The sequence below is a fragment of the Prosopis cineraria genome, unplaced genomic scaffold, assembly GCF_029017545.1.
Source record: "Prosopis cineraria cultivar Desert tree isolate PC_DT_omini unplaced genomic scaffold, ASM2901754v1 PC12, whole genome shotgun sequence".
In the NCBI taxonomy this organism is placed as follows: Eukaryota; Viridiplantae; Streptophyta; class Magnoliopsida; order Fabales; family Fabaceae; genus Prosopis; species Prosopis cineraria.
The window spans coordinates 7,734,450-7,752,075 of record NW_026555343.1 but is presented as its reverse complement, the minus strand read 5'-3'; the positions used below and the strand labels follow the sequence as shown (position 1 = coordinate 7,752,075).

Below are 17,626 nucleotides of genomic sequence, written 5' to 3'. Positions count from 1 at the left end.
AATTAAGATCAACATTAATATTCATGCCCCACAATTGCAATTCCAAACTAACTTCTATAATACACCGATTGTGACTTGCAAAATATTCATTCTCAAAAAGTAAAAGTACTTTTTCTAATTATAAAATTAAAAAATCATTCATTTCTTTTTCATAATTTCAACTCAATTGTAATTTAATCTTTAAATTTTAACTCAATACAACTTAATTTTCTATTGTTTAACTTATTGAACTTATACATATCACATTCCCAAAGAATTCAGGCTCATGAACTTGCACCCCCCATTTCTATTTCCTTAATGTGAGACTGGTGTTATTATTCACGATATATGAATAATGTGACTTTTTATAAAAACTATTATATATAATAATGACATTGATCCATCCAACTTTTTCCAAATTATTTTGTTTCGATCAATCTACAATTCACACATTAAAAAGTTATGAGATAATTCTTGAGACAAAGTGTATGTTAAAATTGTATTTCATCATTCCCAAATTATAAGATAATGTGAAATAAAATTATACAAACCAATAAAACTTAATAATAACACTTGATAAATTTATTTTTTTAAAATAAAATATAAACTAAAAAATACCCTAATATAAATTTAGATTTAAAATTGTTATTTCTTCTTTATTCTTGTCAATTTATCTTTATATTTTGGAATAAAAACATTCTTTTAACGTTATTTAATAATTTAAGACAAAAGGAGTAATATGATGAAACTTGCCTTGGAGATAATTAAAAAGCAAGTGAAATTTGCAGATGCAAACTTTAATTATTGATAAAATAATGTTACATGGGACATTATTGGCTTTCACATTTCTTCATCAAAAATTGTTGCTCAGATCCCCTTAGGCTTGATGTAGATGTTTTCATGAAAGAAGCCAAAAAAAAATTTCACTTTCAAGGTGGGGAAAAAAATAAAATTAAAAGAAAAGCTTTATTGGATATCTACAAAGGCAAGATAAAAGAGAGAGAAATGTAGGGGGGAAAAAGGGTAAAACGACAGGGCAAGCTAGAATCCACTATAAAGGAAATGGACAAAAAAATTGATTTTGAATCATTTTTTGAGCTTTTTAGTTTAGAATAATATGATATTTTTGTCTCCTCTGTGTCGTGAAAATGATTGTGAAATTTATAAAAAAATGGCTTCAATTTATTCAAATAGTGTAACAAAATTTTGACAAAAATAGTATTTGGATTTCAATAAAAAAAAATTGACTCCTTAAAAATTAGATTCACATTAGTTTATTAACCCAAAAAGTTCATGGATTCGACAAGTTTAATATTTTGTAATGATATATAGATAATCAAAATTATTTTTCAAAAATCAATAGCACGTAACTTATATTTTAGAGGTGAAACTAAAAATATTATACTCACTCTCAAGAAAACTCATCAGTAATTAAGATCTTCTACAATGGCAAAAGAAGGGGAAATTTTACATAACATTTTTTTCTTACCCTAGTAAGAAATTGCACTTCTACAATATATAGATTAAGTAAAATGTTAAAAATTTGAATTGAATATACAAAAGAACAATCTAACTTTTAGTACAATTTTACCATTCAAAATTTAAAAACTTGACAATATATGTCATCAAGTCGTACATGTGAGAGAAAATGTGAACCTTACAATACAGAAGTAACGGACATTACCTTGTAATTAATGAGAGGGGACACAATATGTTTCAAAATGTTGAGGGCAAAATTGCACTTAAAAAGTTTTGAGTCTCATATATTTCTAGATCTATAATTTTACAACAAAATTGGCCTTTTATCCATATATAAATAACAACGCCAAGCGCATATGATGATATGAATAAACATAAAGCAATAAAGCAAATCTAATCGAAAAAAAAAAAAGCAATAAAGCAACTAAGGCAAGAAAGAAGGAAGCAATGTAACGTTATAAATCAGGAAAGCCAACATGTTTCGGTAAAGGCAAAGTGAAAGGTTTAAAAAAAAAAAAGGAGGAAAAGGGTGGGCCTTTAAAATCTTCACCAAAAAAAAAAAAAGCAACCTAGTGAAGAGAATATCCTTTATATTCCCCAAGTCCTGAAGAAACCACATGCAAAGCCTACTTATTAAAAGCTGAATATAACCCAACATATTATTATAATATGTTAAAAGTTATTTTTATTCTTAAATTATATATTAAATATCATAAATATCTCTAAATTCAATTATAAATTAATTCTATTCTTCAATTTTAAATACCCCTTCCATTATCAATCTAACATTAAAAATACTTAAACTCTGTTAGTTATTGATAAACCTCACTATTTTTCAAATATTTTTTAGTAAATTGAAAATCATTTTTATCCTTTAATTTCTATTTGAAGGGTTATTTTTTACCCCCAACTTAAATATTTTATATTAAAAAATATAATGTAAAATTTATTAACGATAAGAAAATAACAAGATGAGAAATTTTAAAATTAAAAAATAAAATTAACCATATTAAATTTTGAAACATTTGTTAATTTTTATACACAATTCAGAAACAAAAATCACCTTTAACCTTAATATCAAACATCACACACTTTTCTGTGCACGGTTCACAAACTACAGGCTACAGCAACACTAATTTATATTTTTGTATATAGACAGACCCAGAGACACGCGCGAACAAACGTTATATTTTGGCTATCCAAAATCCTAAAATTAAACTAAAACTAGGAAGAGTAAATAAGATTAACCTCTGGTTAGTACGCTTTTGCATCAATCATTGGATTTCCACGTAGGCATGTCGTGCTTTCAGCATGAAGCACAACAGAACCAGCTTTTAGCAGATCTTGATTTCTTTTCTTAATCTAATGGGATTTCGAAAGTCATTTTTTAAGAAAAGGTTTTATGTGACGCCAACTAGTTCATTGAAGGATAAATTATAGGAATCTTTATTTTTTTCCCCCTCGGAAATCATATAATTCTTAATTTCATGTAAAAGAGAGAACCCAGGTTCTATAAACTGTTCAACTTCACCCTATGACCCAAAAGAAGAAACTTATATTACGGAGGCCCAAGGAAAGTAAGGCAACAAAACTCTATGCAACATTTGGCTTTCACTTGAAAACACAAATACACTGTGTGTGTGTGTGTGTGTGTTTTTTTTTTTTTTTTTTTTCCCCCTTTTGCTTTACTATCGGATTAGGTAGGTCAGACCCAAGCATCGGTGGACTCAATTAAGAGTAGTTCTCACAATCGGGTTAACATATACTATGATAACATATACACATATAAAATGATTTCATTACATTTACATATATCAAATATCTTCATAACAGAATACAGAGAATACGACTCTACAAAAGTTGCAGAGCTAAAATTTGTTACTCCCAATCATAGAAGCAACCTTGCCAAAGAGGTATGATAGTCATCAAGATCATAGCATATCCGCTAATAATCAATATTATGCATATTCACTAATCAAAAGCATACAAAATCTTAATAATGACATCATCCATAGTAAAAAGGATGTTATTTTTAAGCCTCTGAACTAAACTAATCCTAAATAGCCATCCGAAACTAAACAGTTCCTTACTCAAAATGACAAGTATTTCAATACAATATATACCAAAAACCTTTGGGAAGAGTTAGTTTGCATGATGCCAAGCCATACAAATCATGAATGTCAGACTAGTTACTGTTAGATACAGGGCAGAGGAAAAGCAATCAAATCAATATACACATTTCCCAGTGTTAGTTCTAGTTCAGTCATCCTAAGCAACTAGCCCTAATTGAAAACTACTAACTAGAAAATTCACTAAGGGGCAAAAATAATGCATTCACTTTGAGATGTCCAGTGCGCCACAAAACTGAGAAAACACAGAAAGGACCAGATTTTGGGAAATTACTGGCACTAATGTGTGTGTGTATAGGTATAAGATAGTTATAATTATACAACAAGGTTCATTCTCAGCAAATTTTACCTCAGTATCCTTTCCTTCCACCAACAGGTGAATTCACCCTCATGATAATATTTAGGGACAGTTCACTAGCTACTCTGCATAAATTGGAAGACATCACACATATATTTTATCAATGAGAAACTATCTAGTGATGCTATAAAACAAATACAAGAATCTTGCACCACCAGACTGAACATGAAAATAGATATCAACATAGTATCATAAACTGGCATCATTTGGTACAGTACATGAAAATTTACTCAAATAACTTTAAAATAGATTTTTTAGTAATTGGAGAATAAAAATTCTGATGCATAAAACTGAGTTTTCACATTGGTAAAAAAAAAAAATTCTAGTGGATTTCAATAGCGCCTGTGATGAGAATCTCTTAAATATGCAGGAAACACCATGATAATATACAATTACTGCCGGTCCTTATAATTAAAATATTCAGAAGGGTTTTACTGCAATGCACGGTTGCAGCAAAAAAATAAAGCAAACAGAAATTGGCGTTGAAGAAAAACACACCATCAAAGCTTCTACTCTTTTGTAATTAAAATATTCTAAAAGAGGTGTAAAAATAAAAAGACAAACTCCAAGAGATGAAGATGAACTACAAAGCAAAGTGATGATAAATAACATTCCCCTCTTCAAAACAAAACCAGAGAATAATCCCAAACAAAAACTATACAAGTTGTTTGGTATATGGAATAGAATGCAATTGATGGAAATATGAAACCAAAAAGTGATATTGTTAAATAAAAAAATTCTCATGCCTTAAGTTGAAAAAATAACAAAAAGAAGATAGCTAATAACAACAAAAATACAACAGATGTTATGTATCTCATTTTATGTGCAAGAAAAATTGAATCTCCCTCCCATAGGCGAAACAAAGGAGCTCTTGGACTGCAATAATCTAAGGCCCCTTGAAAGCAATCAACTTAATTCTTTAACACTGCGTCACCTATGTTCCCAACAGATTTATTAATACAACACTCTTAGCCAACCAACTTGGATCCAAGGATCCAATATTTGGAAAAGCTTCACATGAGAACCAATTAGGGCAAGTCTGGTTTCATGTTGGAAACCACTAGAACCGTGTTTTTCATGACTTTGGCAGTTCTCAACATGAAACCAAACACACTCTTAATATTGGTGTTAGCTGCCATGAATCTCAATTTTCATTTTTCATGGTTTAGGCAGTTCTCAAGAAACCAAACATGCTCTTAATAGTGGTGTTAGCTGCACCATGCATCTCAATTTTCAAAAAGGGACATGTCATATTACTATCATGATGTCATGTCATTCAGCCAAAAAAAAAAAAAAACTTCCAAAAAGATTAAGACTGCATCATACTACTATCTCTTTCCCAACAAATCATTTCTCCTCCATCAAACAAGATAAATTCTCATCATTTGTACAGCATCTGAAAACAAGATGCTCTTTTAATCACTGATAATTCTGCCAGCGAAATTTCTTATCCAGTAATTGTCATCACTCATCAGGATTATTCATAGGATTGGCAAGATACTGCTGAACTCCTCAGGACCCTCACCATCAAATTTGGCAACTACTAGTGGTGTGCAAGCATGGTTTTGATTTTGAAGTTATATGAACAGCATGAGATAAAAATTATTACAGAATCAACTTGAGATAATGCTATTACCGTTTAATGTTTTATATGAAATTGCTTGTGCTCCAAGATTTGTGAGATCTAAGTTTTGTCTTGTCTTGGTTTTTTCCTCCCTTTTGGTTTCAAGAAACAAAACATAGAAAGCTGTTTCCAGAATCTTTTGCAAACTTCTTTTTCTTGCCATGCATAGGAAGAACAAGACTCCAAGCCCCAATAACATACACGAGAGCGATATACCTTTAATATTCCAATTACTGAATGCAAAATGAGAACTTGTGTCCATTGAAAAATGACAAGAAAAATGAGTTCTAATCAAAGAGAAAATGCTTACAGCACGCTTGGGCAGTGGTGGGTTACTTTCTGCAGACCATTTAACCAAACGTGACTATTTTTAGCCAAGAGAGCTGTGTGTGAAAATCCTATTGAAAACCTCAAAGCAACACTAATATTCCATCGTCCAACATTCTTCCCAAATAATCAGGTACCAGTAAGAATTGTTTCAACATATAACATAGATACCAAGGGGCAAGACCTAGGTAGAATAAAATATGTACCACAAAACACTTAATAAATAGAAGACCACTGTAAAGAAAGATTAAACCATGTGGATAGCAGAGAAACATAATCGAATCTTGCAATTATAATGAAGTACCTCAAGTTTCATATGTCAACTGAGAGACCCCTCCAAACTTTAACAACTGATAACAACTATTTGAGAAAAAAGTGAACTACAGTATGTATCCTTTTTATCCTGCTACCTTTATTGCCCCCAACTCATCAATTTTTGAGCTCTTATGCTGCAATAAAATTAATTTGCAGAAGAAAGGTTCATTAAATAATGGATAAGGTGAGGTACAAGAAAACAGAGCAGAAATATAAAAGGAATACAGAGAAAAAAATAAATAATGACAACCATTCAACACAAAGTTACCCCCCTTTTATTACCTTGCTTTTTTTGTGTTTGCTTGCATCGTTAAGATCTTCATCTCCATCATGCTTCCTTTTCTGTAAGCACATAGAGTAGAAAGATTTATGCATAGAACTAATTTCAGCAACATTTTCAAATGAGTGAAGCAAAGCCTATTGTATAATACGGGTATACAGTAGAATAGATCTCCTTAATTTGAGCCTAAATCACAATTTGAGGGTTCACACCGCCATCAGCAGAATCTTTGGATTTAGATAAAACCCAAGAAAAAAATTATAAGATATCTGATAAATCCAATTTAAAATAATTAAGATATAATGGTATGATAATTCAAGAGTCAAGACTTGGAATAATGTTTATCCTCATTGTAAACAATGTACAACAAGCAGAACAAATCCTTGACCTTTTCATGGTGTTTCTTCGCATGATCGGCACTGGATTCATGATACACACTTTTTTCCTTTTTTCTCTCCTTGTCCTTGTCTTTGCTGCGGTCTTTATGGCGATGTTTGTGCTTCTTATGCTCCTTATCCTTATCCTTGTCCCTGTCTTTGTGCTTTCTATGCTTCTTCTCCTTATCTTTAGACTCACCTTTTGATTTTCCTGCAATAGTTGGAGTTCCCTTCTCGGCCTATTAATAGATTGGAGTGAAGTAGGAGGAAGGAGTAAGCACATATGTAGTCTTCAGCGAAAACTAAAATATAAAACATTAACTAGACTATGTTGTTTCTGAAATCTACAATCACATGATGGCCAGTGTCAGGAAGTATAGAAAACCACATCAAGCAATAGCAGAACTACTATCATTAAAGCAGAAAAATTCTTACAGGAGGCAAATCAATGGGAGCTGTTTCCCTCAGTTGAAAAGCCTCCTTCAAAATATCTAGGTCGAAAGGCTGTATGCGAGAACTTGTATCTACAGAGTAAGATGTATTCTGAAGAAGCTGATCCAACTGCATCCCATCTCCTTTTCTGATTTCTGTGTCTCCTACCACATTGTGAAGATAATGTGTGTCTGCAATTGACACGGGCAGTGGTCTCTTGCAAAAAAACTCATAGTGCGGAAGTAATTTGAAGTGACTTATAAGATCTACAGCACCCGTTAATTCCCTTGGTCCTAAAAGTCCAAATAAGACAACATGTTTTCAATCAGAAAGTATTAAATTAGAATAAAAAATATAACACACAAATTCCTGTCAACTGCACCCTTGTCTCCCAAATGTTAACATGTGCTTAAAAACATAAATATTCCTTTGACAAATCCCCATGCACAAACATTAACGCAGAACTCATCATAGCTGGCACTTGGCACCATATATGTAATCTAATAACAATATTGATTGACTACTAGTGATAATCCCCTGATCAGGAACATGGAATGGATAATAAAAAAGCAGTGTTATTGATACTGTTATAGTTAGAATGACAGAAGGAGGCTCTAATCTACCCTCAGAATGTTTGACAAAGGATACTTATGGACAGAGTTTAAATTATTATATGGAGAAACAAACTGTCAAACTTCAATTCAAAATATCAAGTAGTTTCAATTGGGCGATGGGTCATGGTGTCATACAGATAGATAAACAGAAGTTATAGTATAAAAACAAGTAAGAAAATACATGGAAAATAGATTATATGAAAAACTTTTACCTCCTCCAAACTTTTTGCCTTCAGGATCCATGTGTCAATCTTTGACAGATTGGCAGATCATTATCAGCTGCAATTCATAATGAAACAAACGTTCCCGTCCATCAATATTCAATGATGTTCCATTGTAAAACATGAAAATGAATGAGAAAATGGTCAAGTAGTTGCTCAGAGAGTAATCCTATTCATGGGAATCGGTTGGGTTTTTTTAATCTAAGATCAAGAGCCACTATGACAACTCCACATGGATGCACTCCCTGCTCCCTGTCCTTACCAGCCCCTATCTCACCTATCCCTGCCCTCAATCCCCTAAATGAGAGAGAAGTTATCCTCATCCCCTATCCCCAAATTTCAAATCATATTCTCTAAATTTGTAGACCTGATTACTGTAATCAAAATGTGAATCCACAAAATTGCACCTTCACTTCCACATCAATGATTACTAAGAGGGTTTAGCTAACAATTTTTGTAAGATACAAAATAGAAATAGCTCATATTACGTGTAACAAATAAATAAAAAATAACACTATCACTACATCTTCACAAAGTAAAAAGGTAAAGTGAAGAATGTCCGATTGAGTAACCACTTAGACGTTTCCACAAAAGCATGACGCAGTCCTTTTGAAATTCAGACATCCTTTGCCAAAACATCTAAGAAGGACATACTATTGCTCAAACATAGCAGCAGCAGTGGAGTCTTCAATCAACTTCTTGGCAGTGACATGGAGATTTAGCTTTCTAGGATTCTTCTATGATGCATAGAGTGAGAAAAGAAAGAACGGAACCAAACAAACGGAGGGATAGTCTAAAATAAATTATGAGCATAAGAATAGAGGGGCAGCATTTAAAAGAAACGGTTAACCCAATTGTTGGAAATGGAAAATCACTGAACGGATTGTTTGAATTATGCAGCGAATAGGGAAAGATCCCTGGATGTAAGTACCAAATGTGATGGTTCCTGCAGCAATTTTTAAAATGGGAATTTTGGCCATTCCTAATCATGAGACAGTTTCCATGTTAGGGCTGGCATTTCAGGTTTTAAAAAAATGTTAGGCCTGACACCATCCTTCTTACTATGAAAGCATGCAATTTCGCGCTTAAACTGAGACCATTTATATAACTAGCATGTTTCTCTAGTCTACTGACTTGAGAATTTTCTATCACGATGTGTAATTATAAAAGAGATAGAGAAGAACAAAGAAGAACTGTAAAGCAATTATAATTGATATGACCAAAACTTATTTGCAGAACAGCATTCAAACTACCATGTCTATATGCTTCAGCTGTAAAGGAGCGAAGGAAGCGGAAAAGAAATGGCTTAGACAAAAACTTCAGAATTTCCTGTAAAGACATGCTTGAATAAATAACGAGTAGCTGATATCCCCAAAAAGATAATCCTTTTCCGATACCATGCAAATGGATGAACTTAAAGAACAGATGCTTTTTAAGCAGCACATTCATTTCACTCAAACTCATGTTCCCCCCTTCTTTCACGAGACAAGAACAAAACTAAATTACTAAAGCAAATTAAACACCATCATAAACCTTCTGAATGTTATATTCTTGCGAAAATGTCAGTAATAGCTTGAGACCAGGTAGCAATTATCTCCTGATTCAATCTTCCCCAACTTTCGATTTAAAGTTCATTCATATCCAGAACATTAAGTTTTAAAGATCTTTAAGAAAGTGCGAGCATGGTCTCCAAAATCTCCACCGCACACCCTAAAAACACAAACTTCATCCAAGGTCTCGACTGAACAATTCCATAATGGAATGTGCTTACACACTAAGTTATATTACTGCAGAAGTTTTGCCAGGGAAGACATCCACCTGAAGAGTGAAATTTTCGGTGTTTTTTACCAAACAAGGAGCACCCTTAAAATTCGCAACTTTCAGATGTTTTCAGGCTCTCCACAAAAGCTGTCGAATTTCAAAACTTTTCCGCTAGAATTCGCAGAAAGAATCCTCGAAATTTCGAAGCCAGAAGAAGCTTCTCAAAAAAAAAAAAAAGGAAGAAGAACGACCCAAAAAATCGTCGAGTGGCAAAGAAATTGGGAAGAAGAACTGTAGATCCAAGAAAATAACAAAGAGATTAACAATTTGAAGGCTTACAGGAGCATATAAAGACACGATCTTGTGCTCCAAGTCCAGTTTCCCCGCGAAATCAAACTATCGCTAGTAGTGTTGCGACAGCACAACCCAATTCATGAAAAATTCCTCCTGCTTCCAACTTCTTCGATGCCAATTGCGGCTTCTTGCCACCTCTTATTTATATTTCCACCCGACCATCTTTTTTTGTTTTTCCTTTTCACCCCTTTTGGAATTATGGTCCCATCCTATTGGGTACGGTCATTCGCAAACATAGCCAGCGATACTAAAGAGCAATGCTGCCAGAGTAAAATACTACAATGATTCATATTTTAATATCGTTAGTCAGTAAATTACAATTACAAATAATAACAACAACGATTCATATTTTAATATCGTTGGTCAGTAAATTACAAATAATAACAACAACAACCTAATCTTTTTCAAAAAATAATGAATTTTTTAGTTTTTTTTTAACATAAGTTTTAGCCCTATAATTTTAACATATATCCTTATAGTGTTTTTTTCATTACCACATATCTCTCTAATTTATTCAGCTTATAACATTAGTTTCTTTCTTTTTGAATATGTCCATAAAGATAATGAAATAACTCTAATGGTATTAAATATGTTGAATTGTGGCTAACGTCATTAATATGTGCTGGGATGTAATTATGATTCTAAGCAAACTAATAGCGTTCTTAGTAAATTAATTCTGTTTTATGTTCTAAGTTTCAGTCAGTTAAATCATAATTCCATCTCAAAACAAAAATTAACAACATTAATTATAGATAAGTATATTTAGCATCCTTAGTGCCACTTCATTATTCTTTTAGACATATTAAAAAAATAAAAGACCTAACACTATAGACAAGATAAATTAAAAGGACTTGAAACAATGAAAAAAAAAATTATAGAAACTTATATCAAAACATATTAAAACTATAAAAACTAATAATTATGTTTTTTCTTATTTTTAAATTTCTCCAAGGTATCCTCCGTGCAAGTGCGAGCTTTAAGAGTTTGACATCTATCAACAAGTACTTTTCCATACACACACAACTTAAGAGTTAAACCTTGATGGTTGGTGGTCCTTCAAGTTTATTTTAATTATTAATATAGTATCTAAAGTTGCATGACAATATATAATTAGTTTTTATGATGTTATTTTCCCTCCAAATCAAAGGGACTAATGGTATATAATTTTAAAAATTTAAAGACTTAAATTATAAAAATTAAATTTTAGGAACCAAATCAATAACTGATGCAAATTTAATGGATCAAGAATTTCATTATCTTATTTTTTAATATGATTATTCGGATATATAACCTTAATGAGTAAAATACAATATTATCAAGTCTAATTAATTGTATCCTTTCAAAGATATTTTTTAAATTCACACAAACTTAGATTTGAAATTTCGTACTGGTCACAACTCCTTCAACGAAGATCAACCCATGTTAGTCTATTATGTATAATTTGTTTATCTGTGCTCCATCCTTTAAAGTCATTATGGATTATGGATTCACCCCATTAACATATCCGATGGTACGTGCAAAAATAGAATCAAACAAGAGGGTGACGAATCAAAAATTCTTCCACTCGTATTTATGATTCCTACTCATCAAAAATAGCAATGTGGACATTTTGGCTGCTACATAGGGGCCTACTTGGAATCAGACAAGTACCTGGTGGGACAACATGATGAGATTTTAGCCAAGAAAGTTAGAGTGTGGCATTAAGAAAATATTTATCTTAGGTTTTGATAAGGATTGTTTATAGGTACAACTTGATTTGACTTTACTCAGAACCAAATTAAATCAAACTAATTAGTTCAGACAAAATTAGGACTTGACTGGTTTCAAAAAAAATTACTATAATATCCTTATCCTTAATTTAAGTATGGTAAAATTTTACTCAGGAACCATTAAAAAAAAGAAAAAAAAATTCAATGTATAATAGAGGCTGAATGTCCATTAAGTAAGGGTTGTGGAGTTCACCTAGTATATTACGTAGAAATGAATTAGGGGCAAAAATATTTATAAAATAATATACCTTAGTGTAATTTTGCCCATCAATCCTGAAAATAATACAAAAATTCTCAATCCATAACAAAGGTATATGTTCTCAAATATTGATCGTCAATATAAAAAATACTGATATTTTATTTGACTCATAGTGAAGACATGAAAATGTGTGTTTAAATTTATTCTAATCAACAGAAATTAACTCTAGGCATAAGCATACTTCAATTCAAAACCCATACTGAAGCTTCACCGACTCTTCCCTTTCTCTTCTTTTCGCAATCCAAGTTAGTTCAAAACATTTTCCCTCCCTTCCAGGCCATGGAGTGTGATAACATAAAATATTATACTTAAGTTTTGTGATAGTTAGGATAAATTCAAGCACATGTATTTTTTTTTCATTTACAATTTAAGTTAAATAAAATTTCAATTATTTTGACATTTACTGTCAATATTTGCCAACATATGACTTAATTTGTTTTAGATTGAGAATATTTTTACACTATTTTTTAGGTTTTATGAGCAAAATTGCACCATAGTATGATATATTTTGGGTATTTTTGTCCCTAACGCATTTACATATTACATAGTAAGTGCAACCAACAATCCTCCGTTTATGAATTGGGAATTTTGCATCGTTTTTTATGAATTCATGAATAAAATTGCACCACACTGCTATTAGCTCCTTGCAAAAAAATTTTGAGTAGACTTGCACCTTCATTGGAGATTAAATGATGTTAAAATGAATTTTGTTGGTATTTATAGTAGGGTTAAAGGGCAAAAATATTCAAAAACTTGTTCATTTGGAGCATCTAATATTCTTAAGTCAATAAAAATGTAGGAGTACTTATTAACTCTTTTTAATGAGAGCATTCTTCTTTGAACCATTAAAATGGCTTAACATTTATTAATATGCACTGGAGATGCTGGGTTAAGGAGCAAATATATCAAGAAACTTTTTTCTAGGAGTTTGGTATCCTTAAGTAAAAAATGTTGCAAGATACTTTTGCACCTAAAAAAAGGTTCCTTTTTCTTGGTATTTTTGCATCTTAAAAAAAGTTTTTGAATATTTTTACATTTTATGTTTGTGTTTTTTTTTAAACAATCAACTTTAATGAACATCAAGTAAATTTAATGAGATGGGAAAAGATGCCTTTACCAAGAGATCATGAGTATTGATGTATTATTATTGATTTAAAGATACTGGATGCTTGTAGTAAAAAAGTATTTAAGTATTTTACCCTTTAATTCTTTACAGTGTTAATGATTTTTTCTTCTTTTAATTTTTACTTTTTATAATTAATGTAGGCAACAAGTTCACATTTGATTACTACCTTAGGAGTGTTTGCAATGCGCATATGATTACATTATCTCCTTCTTCTTCTTTTTTAATATTTTAACAACTCTTTTTCTGATTGTAAGGTTTGTTTTTCGTAATCTTTCTTATCTTTTCTTGGACAAAAATAATTTTAAAAACATTCTTTCTTTTTTAATATTCATTATTTTAATTCCATGCGTGCTATCGTGCTTGAGTCAAGTGCATATAATCAAATGGTCGAGATCTCAAGTGGATTGGCTTAAGAACATTATATAAAGTATTAGTGGGCTGACTATCAATTATTAAAAATTAAATGTTATTTTTATCCCTCAACTTTATTTAAAAAATCACTAAAAATTTTAAACTCAACCATATATCAATTCTGTCTCTTAACTTTACAGATTTCATTTTTTATCATCTTATCTTCTTCTCACCATTAGTTGATCGTTAGTGGACTCTATATTATATTTTCTTTAATTTTTTATCATAAAATATTTGAATTATGGGTGCTCACTAATCATTCAAATAAAAGTTAAGAAGCATAAATAACTCTTGACCAAATAAAAAATATTCAAAAAGTAGTGGGACCCATTGATAACTAATGGAAGTTGAATGTTTTTAACAGTATGATTTAGAGAAATCTTTAATATTAAAAGACAAAATTAACCTATAGTTAAGTTTAAAATTTCTAATGACTCTTTAAATAAAGTTAAAAGGCAAAAATAACTTTTAACTTAATTATTAAATTGGGCTTGGAAGGTGGAAGTTAAACAACGATTTCAAAACCAAATTTGAATCAAACTAGTCGATTTTGCTAAAAAAAAAAAACCTTAATTAAAATCAATTTTGTTTGATTCATGTTAGATTTGGTTTGGTTCAATCTAGTGCAATCGGTTAAACCGATTTTAAATACCCTTAGTTTTGAAAAAAAAATAAATTTTAAAAATATACTATAAATATTTTTTTTCTAAATATAAGTTGTGAGGCACAATAATCACTTTAATTGATTGGGAAAAAAACATAATGTTATTATTACATGGGATCACACTGTAGTTTTATCAGTTTAAAACTCAAATTAGATAGAACAAATCAATGATCAATAAGCTCAATGAGTTCAAAGGTTTGAATTGTTTGAGGGTTCAAACCCTGTTGAAGAAGAAAGAAATGAAAGAAAGAAGAGAGTAACTAATATGGTTCAAGATTTTTTAACTCCTCAATGCATCTTTTTATAAATAAGTTCGGTTAAAGGGTATACTTTGAAAGTTTTTCACTTAGTACAATATTACCTATAAGTTTTAAAAATAGTACAATGTTGCTGTAAAGTAATATTTGACTAACATTGATTGTCATTATGAGAATTAAAAAGTAATTTTGCTCCAAGAGTTTGTTTGAAGGAGTAAGTAGTCCTAAAATTTTTTATTGACATAGTGTTTTTGAGTTATTGGCTTCATACTAGAAGAATGATCCAAAAACCTTTTATAACCCAAAACAAAAAAAGATTTTACATTGAGTTATGCTAAACCCCTTTAAATTGAAATATAAACTAATCTATATTGCTAATAGGTTGGTCTCAACAAGTCTATATTTGCTCGTGGTTAAACCTGTGCAAATCAAGACTTTCTCAAGGACACATTTTTGGACTTGCTCAATGAAAAAAAATGAGTGCAACTCCAAACTTTGCTCAAGGAAAGTCCATGACATGCTCGAATTAGAGTTGGATTTATACCCAAACAATCTCATGTAAAGTCTCTTGTCAAATTCCGAAATTATGAAATATTTTTTAACATTGATAATAGGTTGTTTTAATTTTCTTTTGATTTAAACATTAATAACCTAAAAACATTGTGCTAACAAAAGTTTAAGATATTAATTACTCATTTAGAAAAAATTTCAAGACAAAATTACCCTTTAACCCTAGTCAAAATTTTTAGCTGATAGTTAGTGCTAGTTAAACGTTATTATAGGATAAAATTATGCTATTTTTTTAAATTTTAGAATTAATATCACGCCAATAAAAAATTAAAGATATCTATTATACCTGACAAAAAAAAAATTTAAAGCAAATTTTCCATTTTGTCCTTTAGCCCTAAATAACTTTCTTAAGCAACAAAAAAATTTGATAGGTTCAATAAATAGTTAAAGCTAAATTACACTCCTCCCTTTAGTCCCCATAAGTTCATTATTATAATTATATTTTAATTTTAGTATTGTTTTATTATTATATCTGAATTATAAAATCTTTATTATTGTTGAATTTTAAATAACAATTCCTTATTTATATTTGTATCTATATTCATAATTATAAAATATATTAATTTAACAAAGACAGGAGTGATTATGATTCAATCACTATTTAATTATTAAACTTTAAAGTAGTACTTTAATTCAATACTATAGAGATTTACTTAGAACTTGTATGAATAGGGAGCAAATGAATAATTGTCCCCTAATCAATTCGAAGGATTCTTTGTAGGAACAAGAAAGCAATGGTGATGAGAAGTTTTTCAAGCTACATGTTAATGGCTCCTTACAAAGCGATGGTAGTAGTGTTTGTGGTGAAAATTTATGTGATAAGAGCAATAATTGGATTTGTCGTTTTAGCTCCAAAATTAATCCTTATTCCTACCATTATGGTTGAGTTGATTGGATTCATTAGGGAGGGCGAACATATGTTAGCAGAGGGGTATTTACAAGGTTAATTTTTTTTATTGTCTTGAAGCCATTGACCATATTATTAGAGGATATGATATCAATTATCCTTTTAGGGACATTGTCATTGTCGAGGAAGCTGTTGCAGTAATATTGTGTATGTGTCTCAAAAGAAGAAACCCTACATTGCCCATATAAAGAAAGCTCCTAGTGTATGAATATTAAGGAATGAAACGGGTTTGGATAAGAAGTGGGCTCATGCACACAAAATAGGCCAACTCAATGTAATCGCAATTGAAACAGCCAATTCGACTCCTGCGTTTGAGTTAAACAGGCATTGGGTTCCTTTTATCAAATTATTTTTACAAAAAAATAAATAATTATTTATTTAAATGAACTTATCAGAAAACCTTGTTTTTTGGCTGATTGAAATTTGAATTTGAGCCTCAACCGTTCCTAGCTTTTAAGCAAAGTCTTAAATGGATTTATTAATCAAATTTCATTACTGTTTTGTTACCCTAACAGCTCAATGCTTAATGGAAATAAAATGCTTATATTGAGGATTAGTGATGCTTAATTCGATGATATTGTTCCAACGTTTGTCCAGGATTTTGACCTATATATAGGCATGCATGCAGACAAAACAAGGTGCCAGGCTCTCGAGTGTTCGAGCCACTTCTTTCCTCCTCTTCCTTGACTGTCCTGTGTTCATCTACCTGAGTTCTTTTCTTGTTTAGTGCTTGTTGTTTTGTTACCTTGCTTGTGCATGACGTGCTTGTTTAATTCTGAGGAATTGTCGGTCTATCATACTAGTATGCCAGAGTAATTTTTAAGGACAGTGTCATTTGACACAACTCAAACAGCTTTCACTTTCCTATCTGCCGCTAACAGAAGCCCCCTCTTTCTTATATAGGTACAGTCTAATTATTTTGAAACATGTTTTTAGGGATCATAAGTTGATTATTTAATTAGGTAGTCCTATGGAAGGGAATTTTCGCCTCTTTGATCATCATCTCATAGATGTAGAAGAGGAAAATGGAGGAAGAGGATAGGTAGTCTGTTCGGTTGACTCTGTGTTGGACTTTGTTTCGTTGTTATTAATGTATTTTAGTTTCTATTAAAAAAAAATGCTCGATTTGATTTTTGAAAACGTTTCTTTCTGCACTGTTTGGGCATCGTTTGAAACTCCTTTAAAATTTAGGCCACAACGCACCAGTCTTGAAATTCTCTAAACATTATCGGCTTATGGGGTCCAATTACCAATTTAATTCCTCAATTAAAATACAACAACAACAACAACAACAAGCCTTTATCCCACTAGGTGGGGTCGGCTACATGGATTGCAAGACGCCATTGTGCTCTATCATTTATTAAGCTCCTCAATTAAAATAATTTCTTAAAAATTTAAATTGAAGAGTAGTTG

General features: G+C 31.0%; 1 protein-coding gene across 4 annotated transcripts; it reads right to left on the bottom strand.

Annotated features, from left to right (window-relative positions):
- Positions 1 to 3,238: 3,238 nt before the first annotated feature.
- Positions 3,239 to 10,392, bottom strand: LOC129288918 (mediator of RNA polymerase II transcription subunit 19a-like). Of its 4 annotated transcripts, XR_008588102.1 has the most exons (8): positions 10,236 to 10,392; positions 8,127 to 8,193; positions 7,304 to 7,593; positions 6,880 to 7,107; positions 6,494 to 6,553; positions 5,582 to 6,345; positions 3,937 to 4,010; positions 3,239 to 3,822 (listed from the first exon to the last, which is right to left on the bottom strand). XR_008588102.1 is itself a non-coding variant. In XM_054925733.1 (6 exons), exons 2-6 carry the CDS (start codon positions 8,155 to 8,157, stop codon positions 6,295 to 6,297), a joined length of 660 nt encoding a protein of 219 aa, XP_054781708.1. In that variant the 5' UTR covers positions 8,158 to 8,193; positions 10,236 to 10,392; the 3' UTR covers positions 3,239 to 6,294. The 4 variants fall into 4 exon arrangements, 1 of the variants encoding a protein (XP_054781708.1); XR_008588101.1 differs by having other exon boundaries at positions 3,937 to 6,345; XR_008588100.1 differs by having other exon boundaries at positions 3,239 to 4,010.
- Positions 10,393 to 17,626: the final 7,234 nt, after the last annotated feature.

Excerpts from the sequence above, each read along its gene's own strand:
- LOC129288918 (XM_054925733.1), bottom strand. The coding sequence starts at position 8,157 with ATGGATCCTGAAGGCAAAAAGTTTGGAGGAG. Across the intron at positions 7,108-7,303 it reads CTCCCATTGATTTGCCTCCT|GCCGAGAAGGGAACTCCAAC; the intron begins GTAAGAATTTTT and ends ATCTATTAATAG. Across the intron at positions 6,554-6,879 it reads CGAAGAAACACCATGAAAAG|AAAAGGAAGCATGATGGAGA; the intron begins GTCAAGGATTTG and ends ATGTGCTTACAG.